Source organism: Myiozetetes cayanensis, unplaced genomic scaffold, assembly GCF_022539395.1.
Source record: "Myiozetetes cayanensis isolate MyiCay16 unplaced genomic scaffold, myiCay2020 scf6-25, whole genome shotgun sequence".
Taxonomy (NCBI): Eukaryota; Metazoa; Chordata; class Aves; order Passeriformes; family Tyrannidae; genus Myiozetetes; species Myiozetetes cayanensis.
This window is the reverse complement of record NW_026087853.1, coordinates 45,071,509-45,089,228: the sequence shown is the minus strand read 5'-3', so window position 1 is coordinate 45,089,228 and position 17,720 is coordinate 45,071,509. Positions and strand designations below refer to the sequence as shown.

Sequence of the window (17,720 nt, the reverse complement as noted above, 5' to 3'; positions counted from 1 at the left end):
TGGGCCTGTGGGGCATCAGGCATTTGCATTAATAAGTTGCAGCCAATACATGACATATGAGAGAGTAAGATGCATGCCATTCTGCCTAATCTGACATTAGTGGGAATGTGAGTAGAATTATGATCCCAGGCTGCTGGGATTCTGATCTTGCTGCTGCTAGTGGCATTCCAGATAAAATTAAACAAACAAACAAACAACCACAACAAAACAAAACAAAAACCCTGAACAACCACGGGTTAATCTGCAGTTACATGGTGTTAATTAGCTCAGTGATGCCATCCTTTCTGCTTATATCTTGAGGGTGAGAGAAGGGGGAAGCTGGAAACTAAGCGAGATTTTCACTGCATTTAGGAATGGGACTTTGGGCCATGCATGGAGCACTGACATACAGCTCAATCTTGTACCTATTTTAAATAAATTTAAACACAAAGAACTTCAATAATGCAGAATTTTACCATCATGCAAAATTATTAAAACCAGCTTGAGCAGAGTATATCTGCATCTGTGGTTACTTAGTTACAATTAGTTAGGATTTGAAAATTGATATTAAACTGTACCTGCACCATAGCTGTGCACAGTCCAAAGATTCCCACTGCTAATAAGTTTTCCTGGAGCCATATTTTCACAGTTTCATAGCAAGGCTAGAAAAAAAAAATCCACATAATATCACATTAGCTATAAACACACAGCTCTACTCCCCTGGGAACACAGAGCCAGAGAAGAACCAGATCTGATTAAGGTGCTATGTAGCCCGGTTCATAATTTCAGCATTGGAGCAAGTACAGTGTATTTTTGGGTTGAAGCTTGAACATGGAGTACTAATTCTAGTGACACAAAGATGCACCTTCAAAATACTGCATGAGCACTGCTCCATGTAACCCTTTAACAGTAGTTTTAACTACTGTGCTGGTTTTGGATGGGGTAGACTTAATTGTCTTCACAGTGGCTATGGGGCCGTGCTTTGGATTTGTGCTGAACACAAGGCTGATAATATAGAGATGTTTTTGTTATTGCTGAGCAGGGCTTACCCAGAGCCAAGGCCTTTTCTGCTTCTTGTCCTCCCACACTGGCATGGAATTTGGGGCTACATGGGAGGCTGGGAGGGGACCCAGCTAGGCCAGGTGACCCAAAGGGACCAAAGGATTTCATATCACATCACATCATGCTCAGCATATAAAGAGGGGGAAAAGAGGACAAAGAGGAGGATATTTGGAACGATGGCATTTGCCTTCCCTAGTCAGGGCTATGTGTGGATGGAGCCCTGCTCTCTGGGGATGGCTGGACACCTGCCTGCCCGTGGGAAGTGGTGAATGAATTCCTTGTTTTGCTTTGCTTGCAAACGTGGCTTTTGCTTTCCCTATTGAATTGTCCTTATCTCCACCCACTCTTTTCTCACTTTCCTGATTCTCCCCTTGATCTCACTGCTGGGGGAGTGAGCGAGCAGCTGTGTGGTGTTTAGTAGAAGGTGGGGTTAAACCATGACAAATAAACAAGCAGTGGATTTGTGTCCTCTTTGTCCTCTCAAACCCAACCAGAAGCAGTTAGAACTTCAGAATTAGGCTTTCCTTTTCTCTTATGTTTCAGGGAAACAAATACTTCTTATAATACCTTATAATTTCATATAATATGAAGCCCAAAAGTCCCAGTGAGAATGGCTCAGTAGCCACTCCTGCTGCACATGGACCCACTTTATAACATTTTCCATCATTTCAATTTGCAGTATGGGCACTCCTCCATTATTTGCTTCCTGCTTTAAATTCTGCAGTAGCTGTAACTCTTGTCTTCCTAATCCAGTGTTAGGAAGGGTGGAATTGGCCCAAGTGAAACCTTCCTTTAAATAATAAATAGTGTCTGTAAGACAACCTTGTGTACAAACAGTGCCCGCTATCTTGTAAATGTTCAAGACCAAGAATCAGTCAGCCTTCAGTTAGTGGCTTTCACATATGTATAAAGGAAAAACTCTTAATACCCACCAGACACAGAGTTAACCTGCACTGATCTTCTTGGGACCACAAATAAAATAGAAGAAGAACATTTAGGCCCTTAAATTAAAAAACTGACTTGGGGCTACTTGAGAAGTATAAGGAAGCCATGTTGGATGTGAACTCAGCCTCTGCCAGTGCCAATCCATGTGTGTGAAATTTTGCTAGGAAGTGGCCAAGAGAGCTTTAGTCATTGTCTTCATGAACCGTTAGAACCATCAAAACTTACTTATAATTCCACTTCATTAGATGGCCTTACTCCACACTCCTCCTGCATAATTGCAATACCTGTAATTAGCACAAAGAATTGCTGAGCTAATTTCAGAGAAGAATTTAGGCTGTGATGATCTGTTCCGGAAAGATCTTGTCGAGGCCATTGTAGGGAAATTATCCCATGGAGTTTTGAATTTGATGACAGGCAAGTGCAAAAACTCACTTCAAAAAAATGCTGCCGTCAATTCAGCGGAACAGTTCCCACTTTCCTACTGTGCAGTGGAAGGCCCTGAACTAGAGTGCCTGGTTGGAGCAGAGCACCCCATGCTCACGGTCCTCTTGCCTCAGGACTGCCTGGGCTATGATAAGCTACGGCTGCTGCTCCAGGGCCTGTGTGTGTATGAGCCATTTGCTTTTATTGCTACCTGACTCCAGGAGGTGGGATGTTAAAAAGGACATTCCCGTCATTTCCTAGCTAGTCGTACCTAGACCACGATGCACATCAGAGTTGGAATGTACTTGTCTGCTATGTGAAATAACAGCTCAGAGCCTACTGAAAGAAAACCCTTCAGCTCATAAAAATAATTCAATAGGAGGTTTCACTAGAGGTCAAAGGCCACAGCTCAACATGAGCCTTCTGGAACCACCTGATTAAAGATGAATTAGGACACCAGCATACCTTATCACCTGTATAGCCCTGCAGATGTACCTGCCTGCCTGTACCTGGGCCGCAAGGCAGCTGCTGAGATGGTGCTGGAGAGCTACTCACCGCTTTCCACCAGGTCCCTGGGGAATGAAGTCCACAGTTCTCACTGAATTCTAAGCAGCAGGAGTCTGGCACCCGGGTTGTGTTGTACACCTCAAACCAGTCAGTGTAGTTGGAGACTCCACAGCACCTGAACTGGAAAAAGAGAAAGCGAGGCGGTACCGTAAGTACGACCTGTCACTGACTTCTGCTTGTTCTGACTTCTGCCTCCTGGAGCTGGACACTCAGTGCATCTTGATTATACCAACAGAGGCTTGAAGTTTTAAAGAAATGCAGTACTTGCTCAGTGTTACCCAAATGGACCCTTTTCTCCACTCTTGTATTATGTTTAAATATGGTCTTGTATGTTGACGTTGATGCAAGACACAAAGGCACCCATCTGCAATGGGAGGACACTGCATGAGCTGAAACCAGACAACCTTAGCCAAGTACTGAGATTAAGGATATGTGACTGAGCAGAATTATAACAAGTTGTTTACAGCTTCTTGTCTGTAAAAAAGATACAGATACAGCACCCAAGAGATGAAGATACTGGGATCTCTATGGCACGCTACTTCATGATTGAAGTTAACAAGGCAAATTTCTTGCTAAGCTCTTAATTACTAATCACCTTTGAAAGTCTTTGCCAGTCAGTAAAAGATGTATTTCCTCCTCATCTCTCTATGGTGCAGTTCCTTAATGTCATCATCTGATGCTGCTAAATAGTGGTGCTTTAAGTGCCTGCCTACAAGGACACAAAGATTACAACGGGGCTAAATCAGAATGTTTGTTCCACTTTGGTAGTGGGACGAAAGGTATAGGAAACATACAGGGAATGACTCTGTGATCATCTTCCCTCTCTGGGAACTGGTATATTCCTGTGATACAAAATAAGCGAAGACTCATTACCATATAGATGTATACACCATCTGCTGCCTCTGTGCTAACTCAAAAGTATGAATTTGTTGGTATTTAGACACTTTAGCACTAACGAGTAAAAAAAGACAACACTGGGCTGCAGAACCACTCTGTGCTATTGGCAGTACCTCATACTTTTTCAGGACTAAGCCAGCCACCCACTTAGCCTCAAAATGACTTGCTGAAATCTTATTCTTTAAATGTGATCCTATATAAGCCTGTACATTATCTTTTGTATCCCTATAGAGACCACTCGTCTTGTTTCTTTCTGATAGACCCATAATCATGCAGACATCTGCATCACCAGGACCAAGGACCTAATTCAGATCCTGGTATTTACACTGGCTTGAGAGAAAGTTTTTCCTTGACTGTAATAGTTGTGGAGTTCAGGCTGTAGGTAGAGTTGTAGTGTTCAGGTCTTGTTGCACACACAAAATCTGCCATTCAAGACCCATAGAGGGCAGAGGTGTCACACACTGCCTCATGCATCATGTGATGCTTCAAGTACTCACAGAAAGTACTCCTTGATAAAGACATTTCAGTGCTCACAGCAGTGTTTTTCTTCTGCCAAGAAAAAGTCAGAAAACTTTCCCGGACTAACATCTATCCCCACAAGGTTCTGCTCCGAATTTTGATTTGGTCTGTGGCAGGAATCAATCCTTAGCTTGCAACTGTTTGATTTGTGAGTTTACAGGCTTCATTTTCTATAAACTGACGTGAAAGTAAGAAAAAGTTTGTGTGGCTTTCTTTTTTCCCCTCTATGTTCCTGCACAGAAAACAGGAGGTCCACGAGTAACAGGTCCCAAAAAGCGAACAGGAGCAGCATGGAACACATGGTATGCATTTGAGGAAAGCTGGTTTATTTGGAAATCTAACAAGAAGAAGGTCTTGCAGGCTGTCATCATTAGAGTCAGGAGGCAGCTCTTTGACAGACAGTGAGAAGTGACAGCTTGTAAACAGCAAGCCTGAAAAATGTGGCTCATCTGTGATGTAGAGAGCGCAGCGGTAAGGGCTGAGACATTTGAGTGATGTTCTGGCCAAACACAAGTGACACAAGTTTGCATAAATCAGGATTAGACCCCTTCTCCCCGTAATATTGCATGGCTAAGGGTGTCAAAGTCTGACAGACTAAGGAGATGGAGATGAAGTATGGGTTTTGTAGTTAAGTGCTCACTAACAGCTTGAGGACAGCTGATCCTGTGAAGCAGGAGGTGCCTGGGCCATGAGATAGAGTTGGGGCTCCAAAGAGTAAAAATTCCTGGTAAACCAGAAGGTGGAAAATAGGAGGGGATGCAGTTGCAAAGACAAGCTGCAGTTGGACACAAATTGCCTGCTCACACAGATTCTCTGTGTACTGTACGAGAACAGAACAGACACGGCAGACTCAGCAATAGGAGAAAGGGCTAAAAAGATCCAGGACAGAGTAGAGGATCAATAGTCTTAGGACTGGAAAGAAATAGTCTGCAACTGTAACGAGAAGAAATATCTTTGCAAGACAAAGTAAGTATGAGCAATGGAATTATGCAGCAGATGATCCACAGTGCTAAAGGAGAGGAGGTGACGATCACAGAAGAGTACTAACACCACAGAGAACAGAAAGCATCAGCAAGTGAGCCAGCACTGCTCAGTGAAGGCCAAGTCCAGTGACTGGCACTTCTAGGGGGCAGAGGCACAGATCCATGGCAGTGGGCCAATGACACAAGAACAAGGAAATGAGCCACAGTGGCACTGAATGGGACACCAGTACAGATTCAGCAAAGGGGTCCAGCTAGAAGCCAAAAAGACAAATAAGCTGAGAGCTCAGTAAACTCAGAGACTTCATTATGGATGTCCAAGTAGAAAAGAGAGTGTGGGAGTGATTTTGGATCATGTGACAAGTGACCTGATTTATCTCAGGTTCACGAAGCTGAACAGTAAGTAGCCAGATTGTTGAGGGAGATGAGGGACTATGAGAAGGAAGGGGAATACTGAGGACAAAGAACAAAATATGAGGACTTTTTTAGAGTCCTCTTAGATTTGAGAGCAATGTTCTCTTTTGAAGATTTACAAGGTTTCTGAGCAAGGACAGTTGGAGACAGTCCTACTCTTGGAGAATGAAGAAATCTCAGGTCACCTGAAAGATAATTTCTGTCACCAGATGTTTGTTGTAGGCAGTCCTACCAGACTTAATGTTCTTCCACAAAGACTGATGTTCTGCCAATACCAGGCTGTTTGTCATGAAGCAATTGAAGACCTGATTCTTGCTACAACTATATTAATTTTTTGATCACATTTACAGTCCTGTCTTGTTCCCTTTACTAGTAAAGTGATAAAAATTAGACAAGGTTGCCTAATTGATTAGTTCTGTTCCTAGTTTCAACAGGGAACAATACACTCATGCTTTTTAGAAACAATTAGAAACTAATTGTGCTTATTTTGGGGTACCCAGACAAACACACTTTAAAAGAGGATAATCCATTAAAAATGTTAACTGTTGTCTCAAATAGCAGTAACTTTTAAGACACCTTGGACTTGGACACTCCAGCTCACTAGATTCTGGGACTCACAGCTATGAAGGATCACACAGGGTGAGAGGCAATTGTGCTGCTCCATGAAGAAATGCAGGTAGTTACGGCATAAGGTGACAGTGAGGTAGTAGTTCTGGGGATGTTCATACAGTGTTTGGCAGAGTTTCTCAAACAAGCCAAAGCTTGTCAAATGCCTTTGAGAATCTCAGCTCCTGCTGCTGAACAGTGTTCCTAGGAATGCTGACGATATGCTGCAGTTTGTTCCAGATGTTTCATGTGGGAGGCTTTTCTCCCTCCTGAGATGTCAAACCAGATCTTCTCCCCTGCTTTGTTGTACAGACATAAATCACTCGCCTACTGATAATCTGTGGGGTTCTGAAGTGGCTCACAGGTTTCCAAAAGCTCAGGACGTGCAGGGGATGCTCAACACAACGATGCAGTCAAAGGTCATGGTCCTGAGGTGCTTTTCCCAGCCAAGCAGCACCAAAGAGCACTGAGGTCCCTGTGCTGTACTTATGGGATGCAAAGCTGCTTGAAAATAGCTTATTTTTTGTTTTAACAAGTAACTGCTGCTCTAGCAAGGGGTATCTAGAGCTGGTAATCAATGTTAAACAGAAAGTTTCTATCTTAGTGCAACAGAAATGTTAAGGAGCTGGACACTTGTACATATTTTACAGGTAATCCAAATACTGAAGGCTAACTAGGCCTTATCTTTGGCAAATTCCTGCAAAATCAGTCAGGCTGGGTTCATGAAAATAAACAGACATTCAATCCTTGTTGCAGAGAGTTTGCTATCAATGTCTGGTTTTTCTGGTTTTGTGAATGTGACAAAGAACTAGAGACAGGGTAGGGTGCTTTTTATGTGTTTTTACATCCATCACTGTAAAAAATGGTGACAAATATAGTTTTGTTCTAAAAATCATGTTTAATGGGTGGTTTGGATTACTTCAGCAGTAATTCTAAAGTATGGCTTGATCTAACAGAATCAATGACTGGACAGAGGGAGATGGGGCAAAATTTCTTCTCAGTTACAGTGGTCTAAATAGACATGAAAGGACATTACACAGCAGCAAAAGTGAGCTGAATTTGGCTCACTTTAGTGAAGCTAATAGGTTTTCTGCATGCCTCTCAAATTACTGCCTGGTTAGTTAAAAGGAGAAGTGTTCAAATATTGATCACAAAGATGTTGGGGATGAAGCAACGTTTTAAAAATTAATGCCTGTTTCTCATTTCCTAATGATCTCCACCTGTAACTCTAACCAGGTGGTGGGTAAGGAGTGTAGTGCAGTTCAGGGTAACTCGCCTCCTATACTATTAGAATTTTAGTCATGTTTAAAAACTACTTTGTAAGCTTTTCTAGTCTTCAGTCCTAATGTGCAGAAGTCATCTGCTCATGTTTCTGATCCTTTTAAAGTCTGAAACGCTATCGAGAACGGCTGTGAGTTTGGTTAGCTGGAGGTATTAAAAAGAAATCAATAGAATGTTCTAATTTGAAACAGCTCTCTGACCTAGAGGCTTAATGTGACTGCAAAATGAGCCCACTGCTTTTCCTCTCACATGCTTTGCAGGTGTGCAGCTCAACCCAACTCCTTTATTGACAATATGAATAGATCAGTCATGGGCCGAAACTGCAACTTCCTCTTTAAAGACAGACCAGACAGGGCTTGTTTTCCCTTGTTTCCAGTTACTTAGGAATTGTATGCTTCTGTTAATAAGAGGAAAACCATTTCTCAGGACACAAAACCTTCCAGAGAATAAAGCCTCACTCAAAAGATGCTCAGGCCTTTCACACTTGACAAAAACTAGAGTATTTTACTAGAGTAATCACCTCTCACAAGTCACTGTGTGAGCACTGGGTATCCACACTCCCAGTCAAAACTCCCCTCTGTTTTGTGACTGGGCGGTCCTACAGAAATCAAATGCCATCTAAATGTGGCTCTGCTCCTGAAAAACACGTTTTCCCCCTTTAAGCAAAAGCTGCCATGCACAGTCACACTGCCTCGTGAACGCAGGTGGGGGTGGTCTCTATCTAAACAAACCGTAGGAGAAATGAAGAGCTCCAATGCCAGAGCTCCAATCCCTCGTGTCTGGGCTACTACTTTAACCGCTGCTCAAGCTCTGAAAAATACTTCTGCAAAGGAAGGAGTGCAAATGCAGAGGGGACAAGGGAGGAGGACTCATTATGATTTCTGTTCCTGTCATGTTTTTCACATGGCATGCCTTTTTCCGGAGGCTGCTGTTTTCCATTCACGTACAGACACAGCCCATAGCTCAACCAATGACTGATGTCTACTGGTCCCATGAGGAAAGCCAGTGCTGAGACACTGTCCTAATATGCACACGTGGTTAGCTCTACTGTGGGGTTTTCTGAGAGCCTTAGGAGACAAAATGCAAACAGCAAGCCTGGGTTGGGACTTTCCTTTTAGAAAATCCCCTGTATTGCCCTAATCCTCCTATCAGTGATTACATCCTACTGATTAAGGAGGTAAGAGATAATGATTATTACACAAAAAAATCCCCTTGGCATTTAGATAGCACTATTCAACTGCAAAGTGTTTTACATAATTAACCATGCTGGAATTCTCTTTGCTGCACCACTGCAATAGTCTATTCCTAAATAGTTTTGAAAGATACATGTGAAAACCAATTATGTAGGGAAGTAAAAATGGATCTGTGGGAGCTCTTTGCTTTCTTCCTCAGTGCCCAGCACCAGGAGCATGGTAACTAACACTGTGGTACTGTCAAGCTGGTGCATGGTAATTTCCTAGTGGCCCTGAGAGTGTGATGCCCCATGGCTTGTACACACCTTTTGAGACAGCACTTCGTTATCTTATGAGCTCCTAGGTGTTACATAACACCTAGGTGTTGCATCTGAAACTTTTAAGATACTCTTTAAACTGTAATGGGTTTCAAGACCAAAGGAGTTATCAAGACAATTGGCCATGGTCTGTAACACAGACTATTGAGTCCTCAAAACCCAAGCTTGTCACTGATCGTGACCATTCCTTTTAAGCAAAACCCCCTGTCTTGTTCTTTAAGGAAAAAGAATCTATGTCCTGCTGTACAGTGGCATCCGACCACCCAATATGTCTATCTGGAGTTTTTAGCTCCTGGATCAATCACAGAGCCCCTTTCTTTCAAAACCCTTTTCCCTTCCTGCTCTCTTTTTAAGGACAGCAATCACATCACTACTTTGTCTTTTCCCGATTACATAAAATGGTTAAAACTTCTCACCATACTTTCCAAAATTCTCATTATTCTTTTACATCTTTTTTGGACCCAATCCAACTTGTGAACATCTTGAAAAAATGTGACTAGATGAACTAGACATAGCATATACTGTTGAACTTCTTTTACAGAAAGGGGAGCAGAACTATGCTGTTTGTATTCCATGAGTCCTCCAAACAATGCTTCTTCCCCCACCTTTGCTATATGCTTTTAACAATTCTTGGGGTGCACTGAAACCTGATTAATATTTACCACAAACATTTTTACATTAGTAATTTCTACCACATTTTTAATAAGCATAGTTAAGTTAGTGTAGAACAGTAAAGCTTCTAATACTGTTTGATATAAGCAACAGTATTTAAAATTTTATCCATATTTCACATGGCTTACTCTTGGGCTAACACCACAAAATTCATTTCTCTTGTTGGTAATTGATGCCTTCTCATATTTGATGCATTGGAAAGAGGAAGTAGTATTGAAAGAGGAAAATATTAACAATATTGCAAGGTGCTGAGGGCTTTTAAAGGTAACTGAAAGAACCTATTGTGTGTAGTTGTTAGAATGCAGGACTGGGACTGGCTTGTTTGCTGGACCTGAGCTGTTTGTCTTTCACACACAGTACTGTTGCAGGCAACCTACTGCACTCAACACAGACAGCTCCTGCAGGCCCCAAGATGCACATGGAGTTTGGCCAACCAGTTCTTTTGTTTTGTTAGTAACCCCGAATTTTTAATTTCTCAGACCATTTCTTAGCAGGCTGCTGCTCCTGTTATCTTGTATCATACAGAAGAGTATTCCTGGGAGAGATTATCGTCTTTGATCGATTCAAGGCATCAGAGACAAGACTAAAACCCTCCTGTCTGTACCACACTAGCCCCTCTTGGGGAGAACTTGAGAAAGCTATGAAATATTTTTTGAGTGAAACCGGGGCAGTGCAAGTGCTTCTGCCTAAAGCAGAAGAAAACTTGGAGCACTTTTCCTCATTCAAGAAGCAGAGAAAATGAAATCAGAAAGATCATCCCCAGGAGAACTGACTGAACTGAATATGCAACGAGAAGTACAGAGCTAATAAACCTGAACTGTCAGTGATGGTGTTTCCTCAGCAAGCCAGACAAGGACAAAAGGAGGAAGCCAGCTACAGTGTTCACCAGTTCTTAGGAAACAAACACTGGCAGAGGGCTGTCAGAGAATCAGGACAATCAGAACAGCAGTAGCAAAAAGCATTCCCAGCCTGTCTGTGATGGAGGATGATTGAATTTCGCTGGGGAAAATGTACTGACTGTAGGAGGAGGTTGTAAACACCATGGTCTGTTTCCATCTCGACTACACTAATGGAAACAACAATAGCAGTGCAAGGAGACAGGACAGAAATGAAAAGGGGCTGAGGTGGTTCTTTGCTGTTATGCCACTGCTCTTCATCCCAACATAAGCCACCCCTTTGACTTGAAAGAGAAGGTACTGCTTGCTTCCTGTCTGACCAGCCCCCTCACTCTCCACACAGCACAGAACTATATGATACTTAGGCATCAATATAAACTTTTAAAAGAAAGAAGCTATTCCTGGTCAACAGAGAAATAAAAATTACCATTTGTTACAAAAAGCAGAGTTTAGTTGCTAATGTGCTTATGTTGCTAATGTTGGGATTTGGAGGTTTAATTAGGTTCACACCTAGAACATGCTGTTTAAGAACTCAGAGGATAAAGAGGAAGAGAATTCAGACTTACATCTGTTTGAATGATGCTCCATGCATTAGTGAGGCCAATATTTCCATCTGTTCCATACAAATGAAGTCCTTTCTTCAGATCCCGCTGAGCATACTTGTCAATCTAAAATCAACAACAAAAGGCACAAACCTCAGAATTTGCTGAGTACCACATTTCAGAATTACAGTGCAGGAGGGTGTTGGACAATGGTCCTGTACTGAATAAAGAATGAACCAACACTTCCTAACACCTTTCTCCAGTAGATCCGGTATCTATTAGAGGTACCTGCACTCTGTAAAGAACATGAGGAGTTCCTGTTCTGAGTTTATGTTCATGTTTTCCATCACAGAGACCTTCCAAACATTTTTCCCTTCTCACTTAACCACCAAAGTACTGTAGGAAGACTGGACAGAGTTTAATCACTCATTTTTGCGAATGAGGCCTATATATGAAAATATTCAGCTACACACAACATTTCCTTTTAGCTTAATACCTTTAATTGTGACCAAGTACACCTCAGCATCTTCCTTGTGCTTCCTGGGACAACAACACTGGCATTAATATTGTACTGATTCTCTGACTTGTGTTCATTCCATCAGCCAGGGGACTCCACTTCTTACAGCAGAGTGAACCCAATGATACTGAAGCAGCAGGTAATGAGCTTTCTAAAATTCAGGACAGAGAGGATTTAAGACTTTAGATAGTAAACAGAATTGCTCTTTAATAAATGCATTTTTCTTGATTTAATCAAAGCACAAAGTTCTGCTTTAGAGGGCTTTGCAATTGAAGATGGTGCTGTCTTGTTGAGAGTCCCTGCTCGTAAAGCAGGCTATTGTTGGATGCACTGGTCACCAACAGGTAGTATCCAAAATGATTACAAGTGCTTTTCTCCAAGTGTAACCGCACATACACATTTCTACAGAATCAAGCAAACACAAACAAGGAACTGAATAATTAATGGATATTCATGGTTTAACCTGATTTTTCTGTTGTAAATGAAAAACACTGACTACTCCTGCTCAAACATTGCTGTACATTCCCCTTCCCCTGGGTGCCTGTCAATGTTAATGGTCTGTTAGACATCCAAGGTATAGCAAGAAGGGTGAGCAGACCTGTCCCATTTCTCCTCCATCAGTCTGCTATAAATCTGACTGCAAAATGCAGTGCCATCCTGAGATCATCCTGCTGCAACAGCAAAAAGAAAACTAAAATTAAAGTCACAACTTGCTCCTTGGGGACAGTCTGGTTTAATACATACTCTCTTCCATATTGTAAAACGGACTGATGTGGTGTATTCTCTAGCGATTGCCCCTCTGACACTTGTCATTCCACCTGGGGGGAGGAGAATGGGGGGGTGTTTAAAATGAAGTAACCAATGCTAATTTTGAGTTAACACAGGGAACAAAGGTATTCTGCTTCTGCCATACACTTGGACTTCCCTTCTGCTTTGTGCAGTCAGAGTTGTCTTCATAAACATCTGGAAAAAGAGGTGGATGCAAAGCATCTTGCACAGTGTAAAAGAGGAACTTTTCAACCCACTACATCATAATTATTATGGGGTAAATTAAAGTCACTCAACATTATGACTCCACAAAAAATTATGACTTCAAAAGTTCATCATGTCCATCCCTGCTGTATGTGCAAAAGATTGTGCTTGATCTCTCCATTTCTTTTGTTTCCTTCCCAAAAGTTTACCACCATTATGCTGAGCCACTAATAAAATAGCATTGAGGCAGTAAAAGGAAGATGTACAACTTAATCTCAGCACCTTAACTATCACACAAGGACTTTCTCATCGGTGACTCCCTTAAACAGTAGGTGCTGTGATCCCACTGTAATTATCATGTAAGCTGCTTTTGGCTTTACACAGAGATTATACACAGTCACTGGTACATTAATTAGAAGAGAAAACCAAAGCTGAGAGCTGTCATTAAATTTGAAATTAGTTGAGAAAATTACAGGCAACAAATGATAAAACTTACATGTGTTGGGAATTCCTAGCATTCATTTCAAAATTAGACTGAACTGGGTTTCAGCTCTTCGCTTACCCTCAGCTCCGTGTGTCTGAATTGGACCTGCCGTGGTCTCGAGCAGAGACATCAGTTAGGATGGAGGGGCATGGCTGTGATCCTAGTGTCAGAGAGGCTTTGAAATTTAGTTAATGTCCTACAGAGGTACTGAGGTGAATTAATTGCTAAAAATCTTATTCTTATTCAGAAACAAACAGAGGTGAAGAGGAACAGCATAGCTGAGGGCAGGCGGGGACAGAAACCCAGCTAGTAGATCTGCTGTCTTGAAAGAGAAAGGTCTATTTTGAATATTAATTAATCACACCTGAGAGTATCTGCCCTGTACAATGAGAGAGCTATGCACCAGCCTTAGCTTCATATCAGCACTGATCTGGAACATGGAAGAGAACAGTGATGCTTATCTGAAGGGCAAATGCCACGTCACCAAAAGAATGCAAAATGCCAACTGTGCATGTCCTCACTCAAGATTTCCTTTGCAAACCAATGCAGTGGCTCAGCAGGATAATCCCTTTTACAAGGGCTCACACGCTACCCCTGTTAATGCAATCTTCATGTCCTATTTGAGATAGATAATAATAATATTAAGTTATTCCATGTGTGCTTTAATGTGGTCTCTAGAGGTGTCCCCACCAAGCATTCCTGATCTTCCTTTCACCTGGAGAAGCCTCGCTAGCAAGCATTTTGCTGAGGCCACATAAAAGCAAGCTCTCTCTTACTCATAAAATTACCCACTTTTCCCTGCACAAAGAGTGCAAGACCTTCATACTGGGAACACAACAGGCAACAGATTTCCATATTTCAGAAACTGAGTAACCAGCAGAGCATTATTCAAGAAAACAGGCACAATGTGACCAGTTCTGCTGCTATTTTACAAAGCCTCAACATCAAGTCCTGCACATTGTACGACCCATCATTATTGGTTGTTTTAAAAAGAAAGTGTCTGCTTGAATCTTGTTTGGAAGAGGATATAAGATTTTTAGAATCCAAATCCCTGTGTATCTCATTTCCTTATCTCTCTCACCTCCGTGCAGGTTGCAACTTTGAAAGAGGTAAACACATGTTGTGAAACAGTATCGCCAGATTGCTTTATCTTTTTATTTCATGTCCACTGACATGGGAAGGCATCTGGAAATATCACACAGTTGTACACATATATACACAGAGAAAACTTTATATTTATTTGAGTGATTGTAAAGGTAGGATTTTTCATAGTTCTCCTTTACTGAAGTTTCTACCTTACCTTCTGATCAGGTGTGCTGTGCATGCAGCAGAGTGTGCTATTCTCTGAAGAGCAGCTGATTTAAAATTTCTTTTTCACAGAGCTACTCCTTAAAGCATTCCCACTCTTTTGTTTGCTTACACCAGGGTCAGAAAGTTCCTCATCATCCCCTAGGAACAACCTTGTACAGAACAACCGAGGCTGTGGGTGGCCCTTTGGCTCCAGGAGAAAGGAGAAGCAGGCATTGGCCCTTGATCTCCTGGCCCTTGTGTCAGCAGCTGAGGTACTGTCATGAAGCCCCCACTGTCTGCCTCCCCTTCTAGCCAGTTCTGTAGAGTCTTTTTTTATTAATGTGTTACCTTGCGTGAATTAATCAGTCCTGACGCACACGTAGCCTTGGACTCCCTAAGAGCTCAGACGATATTAAACAAGAGCCCTTCTCTCACTCACACTGTGAGGAGCCCAGTCTCTATGTGCAGTCCTATTAAAAGCACATTGACCCCTGCTTGAATAACCTCTGTACAAGGTTATAAGATGGATATTTTTCCCCTAATTGAAGCACTGCTTGAAGCTCTAGACATATGATTCCAACTAGCTTTGATTAGAGAGGGGTCAGTAAAACAATGCCTATTTGTGGAGCACAGCTGGCAAGTGCTCCTCCAGGTCATCCTGATTCTTTCCAATCTCAATTTTATTTCTTCCTCAAAATATTTTTAGAATAGCAAGAACTTTTCAATATGCCTTTATTCTAATTGTATGTTTGATTTAAATGAAAACTCACGAAATACTCCCAGCTGCCTCTTCTGCCTTTAAGTTGACTTTTTCAGAAAATGATTTTTCTGAAAATGAAATGCTATACCACAGTGATTCACCACATCTCCTGACAAATAATCCCACCCAACATTCACAAATCTGTCAGCTTCTCTTATTTGTCTCTGTGCTATCAGTCCTCAGCCAGGACAAAACATCTATCTCAAAACAGGGACTGTAAGTATTATATTTAATATTCTGCAATTTGAATCTGCTGCATTCTTCCAAAAACAAGCCAGGCCCTTCACAAAGCAGAACTCTAGTGAAGGAGCACAATACAGTGTAATAAAAATTCTCAGCAGGCAAACTGTTACTTTAAGTGAGGTACCTATTTTTAGACATGTGGAATACCAGAGATTTCCTTAGACAAATGAGTTTCTGAAAGGTTTGGCAGCAAGAACATTTTATCAATCTTTCAGTGAAGAAGAGAAAAATCTCTTCCTCCTCAGGATTCATTGGTCAACAGATCAGATGTGAAAGCTTCAAGCTGGCATCCCCATCCATGTACATTCTTATGGGTTCAGACATATTAGAGCCTTGTTCGTGCTTATCAGCCCCACCAGATTTTAGACAAATGTGTCTCAGTGTGAATCCACTACAAACCATGCCTGCAAGAGAACCACTTCTTCGAGCATATTACCAGCACTTTATCCAAGGTAAAATCCTGTTCCCACTGCAAAGAACACCAATACTTTCTCACTGACTTCCATTAGGCCCAAATAGTGCTCTGAAATCTCTCACTGTCCTGTTACAAAGACTTTCTAAAAACCATATGCTGCTCTAAGGTGGACTAGTCATGTGCAGAGAGTTTCAGGCAATGAAAGAAACCCAGTATTTGAACCAGAGAAGAGAAAGCTACAAGAGATGTGGCAGAACTGGAGAGAACCTGCCACAGAGGTCAGGAAAAGTGGCTGGAAGCAGCTGATGCAGTGATGGACAATGGGCACGGATCTATCTGAGCCTCCTCTAAACTACAGCCGTGACAAAACATCCCTTAAAAAGTCTTACTTAAACCCGTGTATAAATCCAGGCCAAATTAAAACGTGTTTCCTTCTTAATCTGTATTCCCTTGAGACAGTTACTTAAACTGTAGCAATTTACATGTAAGGCTTGTTTTACTGTCAGCTTTGCACCCTCATTGCTTCGGAAATCTGGAGCCTCCAAGCAGAACCGTGGCTGGCTGGCTGACAAGCCCAGCTGGAGAAGCCAGCACACTTCAAGAGGATCAAGAGCTGTCAGACTCCACCTTGCCCCCTTGAATAAGACAACTCAGGAATAATTGAGGCTGAGATAAATACTGTGTAACAGCAGCAACAACAAAACCCTGCCTGGCACAGACATGCTGAAAGCACTACATAAACATTCTGCGCTGCAAAAACCCAGGCTCATCGTTATTTCCATCTCTGTATTACAGGTGGAGGACTGCAGGAGCTTCTCAGTTCCTGGGAGTAGTTCCACAGACCTCTCCTCTAACTCTCTGTCTAAACAGAAGGCTTTGGAGTTTATGTACTTACTATTAAGGCATGAAACAGAAGACAAATACTGTTCCCTGCAAAGCCCAGCCCTGTAATTTTGCTGCTGATAAGGAGGAGGAAGTGCTTTGGAGCCAAACACCTTGGGCAAACAAGGAAATTGTGTCTGTGCAGAACATGGGTATTATCAATATTTAGAGCTAACATGATGCAAGACTGATCAAACTGAAACCCTACCAATACTGAAGAGACAAAGTCCTTCCACTGCCCCAGCACACTGAGAGGGAAGATGGTTTTGATGTAATTTTCTCTGGAATAAAGGTCAAAAGAAGACTTTGGGGAGAATCTTATTAACTACTTTTCGACTTTTTGAAAGTGTGAGGTGTCACTTAGATTCTGGCATAGCCTTTAGGAAAAGGCCAGAGGATGCCAGCAGCATCCCCAGCTTTCTAACCTGCAGGCAACTGGAGACTTTTAATTTCAAGCCTCAGTGCTTTCCTACCATGTCCTGAACAAAAATTCTACCCAAAAAGTCTCCTAAACTGGGCAAAGCCTCTCAGTGGTGTTTCAATACAGGTAAGCAAATATTCTTGACCTTTCTGGTGATTGCTTCCCCTGCCTCTCTGCCTCTCCACCAGAACAGGAGAGGCTCTAAGGAAATGACAAAACATCCAATAGTTTCCCACCGGGCAAAACTTTTAATTTAATGCCTTGATAATCATTCTCTACAAATAGCAGGGAGTGGGAAATCGAATGTAAACAGAAAGTGCCTAATCTATAAGGTCATCTGTGAGAGCCCTTGCCTGCTAAGAAGAGATGAGATTGATTGTACCAACAGGTAAGGCTTGTTTTAAATGAGATGTCCTTAGGCCTGTCTATAAGAAGCCGAGAGC

General features: G+C 42.0%; 1 protein-coding gene across 5 annotated transcripts in view; it reads right to left on the bottom strand.

Annotated features, from left to right (window-relative positions):
* The window catches only part of TSPAN4 (tetraspanin 4), a 364,602-nt gene that overhangs the window by 10,253 nt on the left and 336,629 nt on the right, over positions 1-17,720 (bottom strand). For all 5 annotated transcript variants that reach the window (XM_050337173.1, XM_050337177.1, XM_050337176.1 and 2 more), the window contains 3 exons: positions 11,318-11,419; positions 2,965-3,096; positions 558-641 (listed from right to left, as the gene is read on the bottom strand). In XM_050337173.1, coding sequence (XP_050193130.1) covers positions 558-641; positions 2,965-3,096; positions 11,318-11,419 — 318 coding nt within the window. The remainder of the gene's footprint in view (positions 1-557; positions 642-2,964; positions 3,097-11,317; positions 11,420-17,720) is intronic.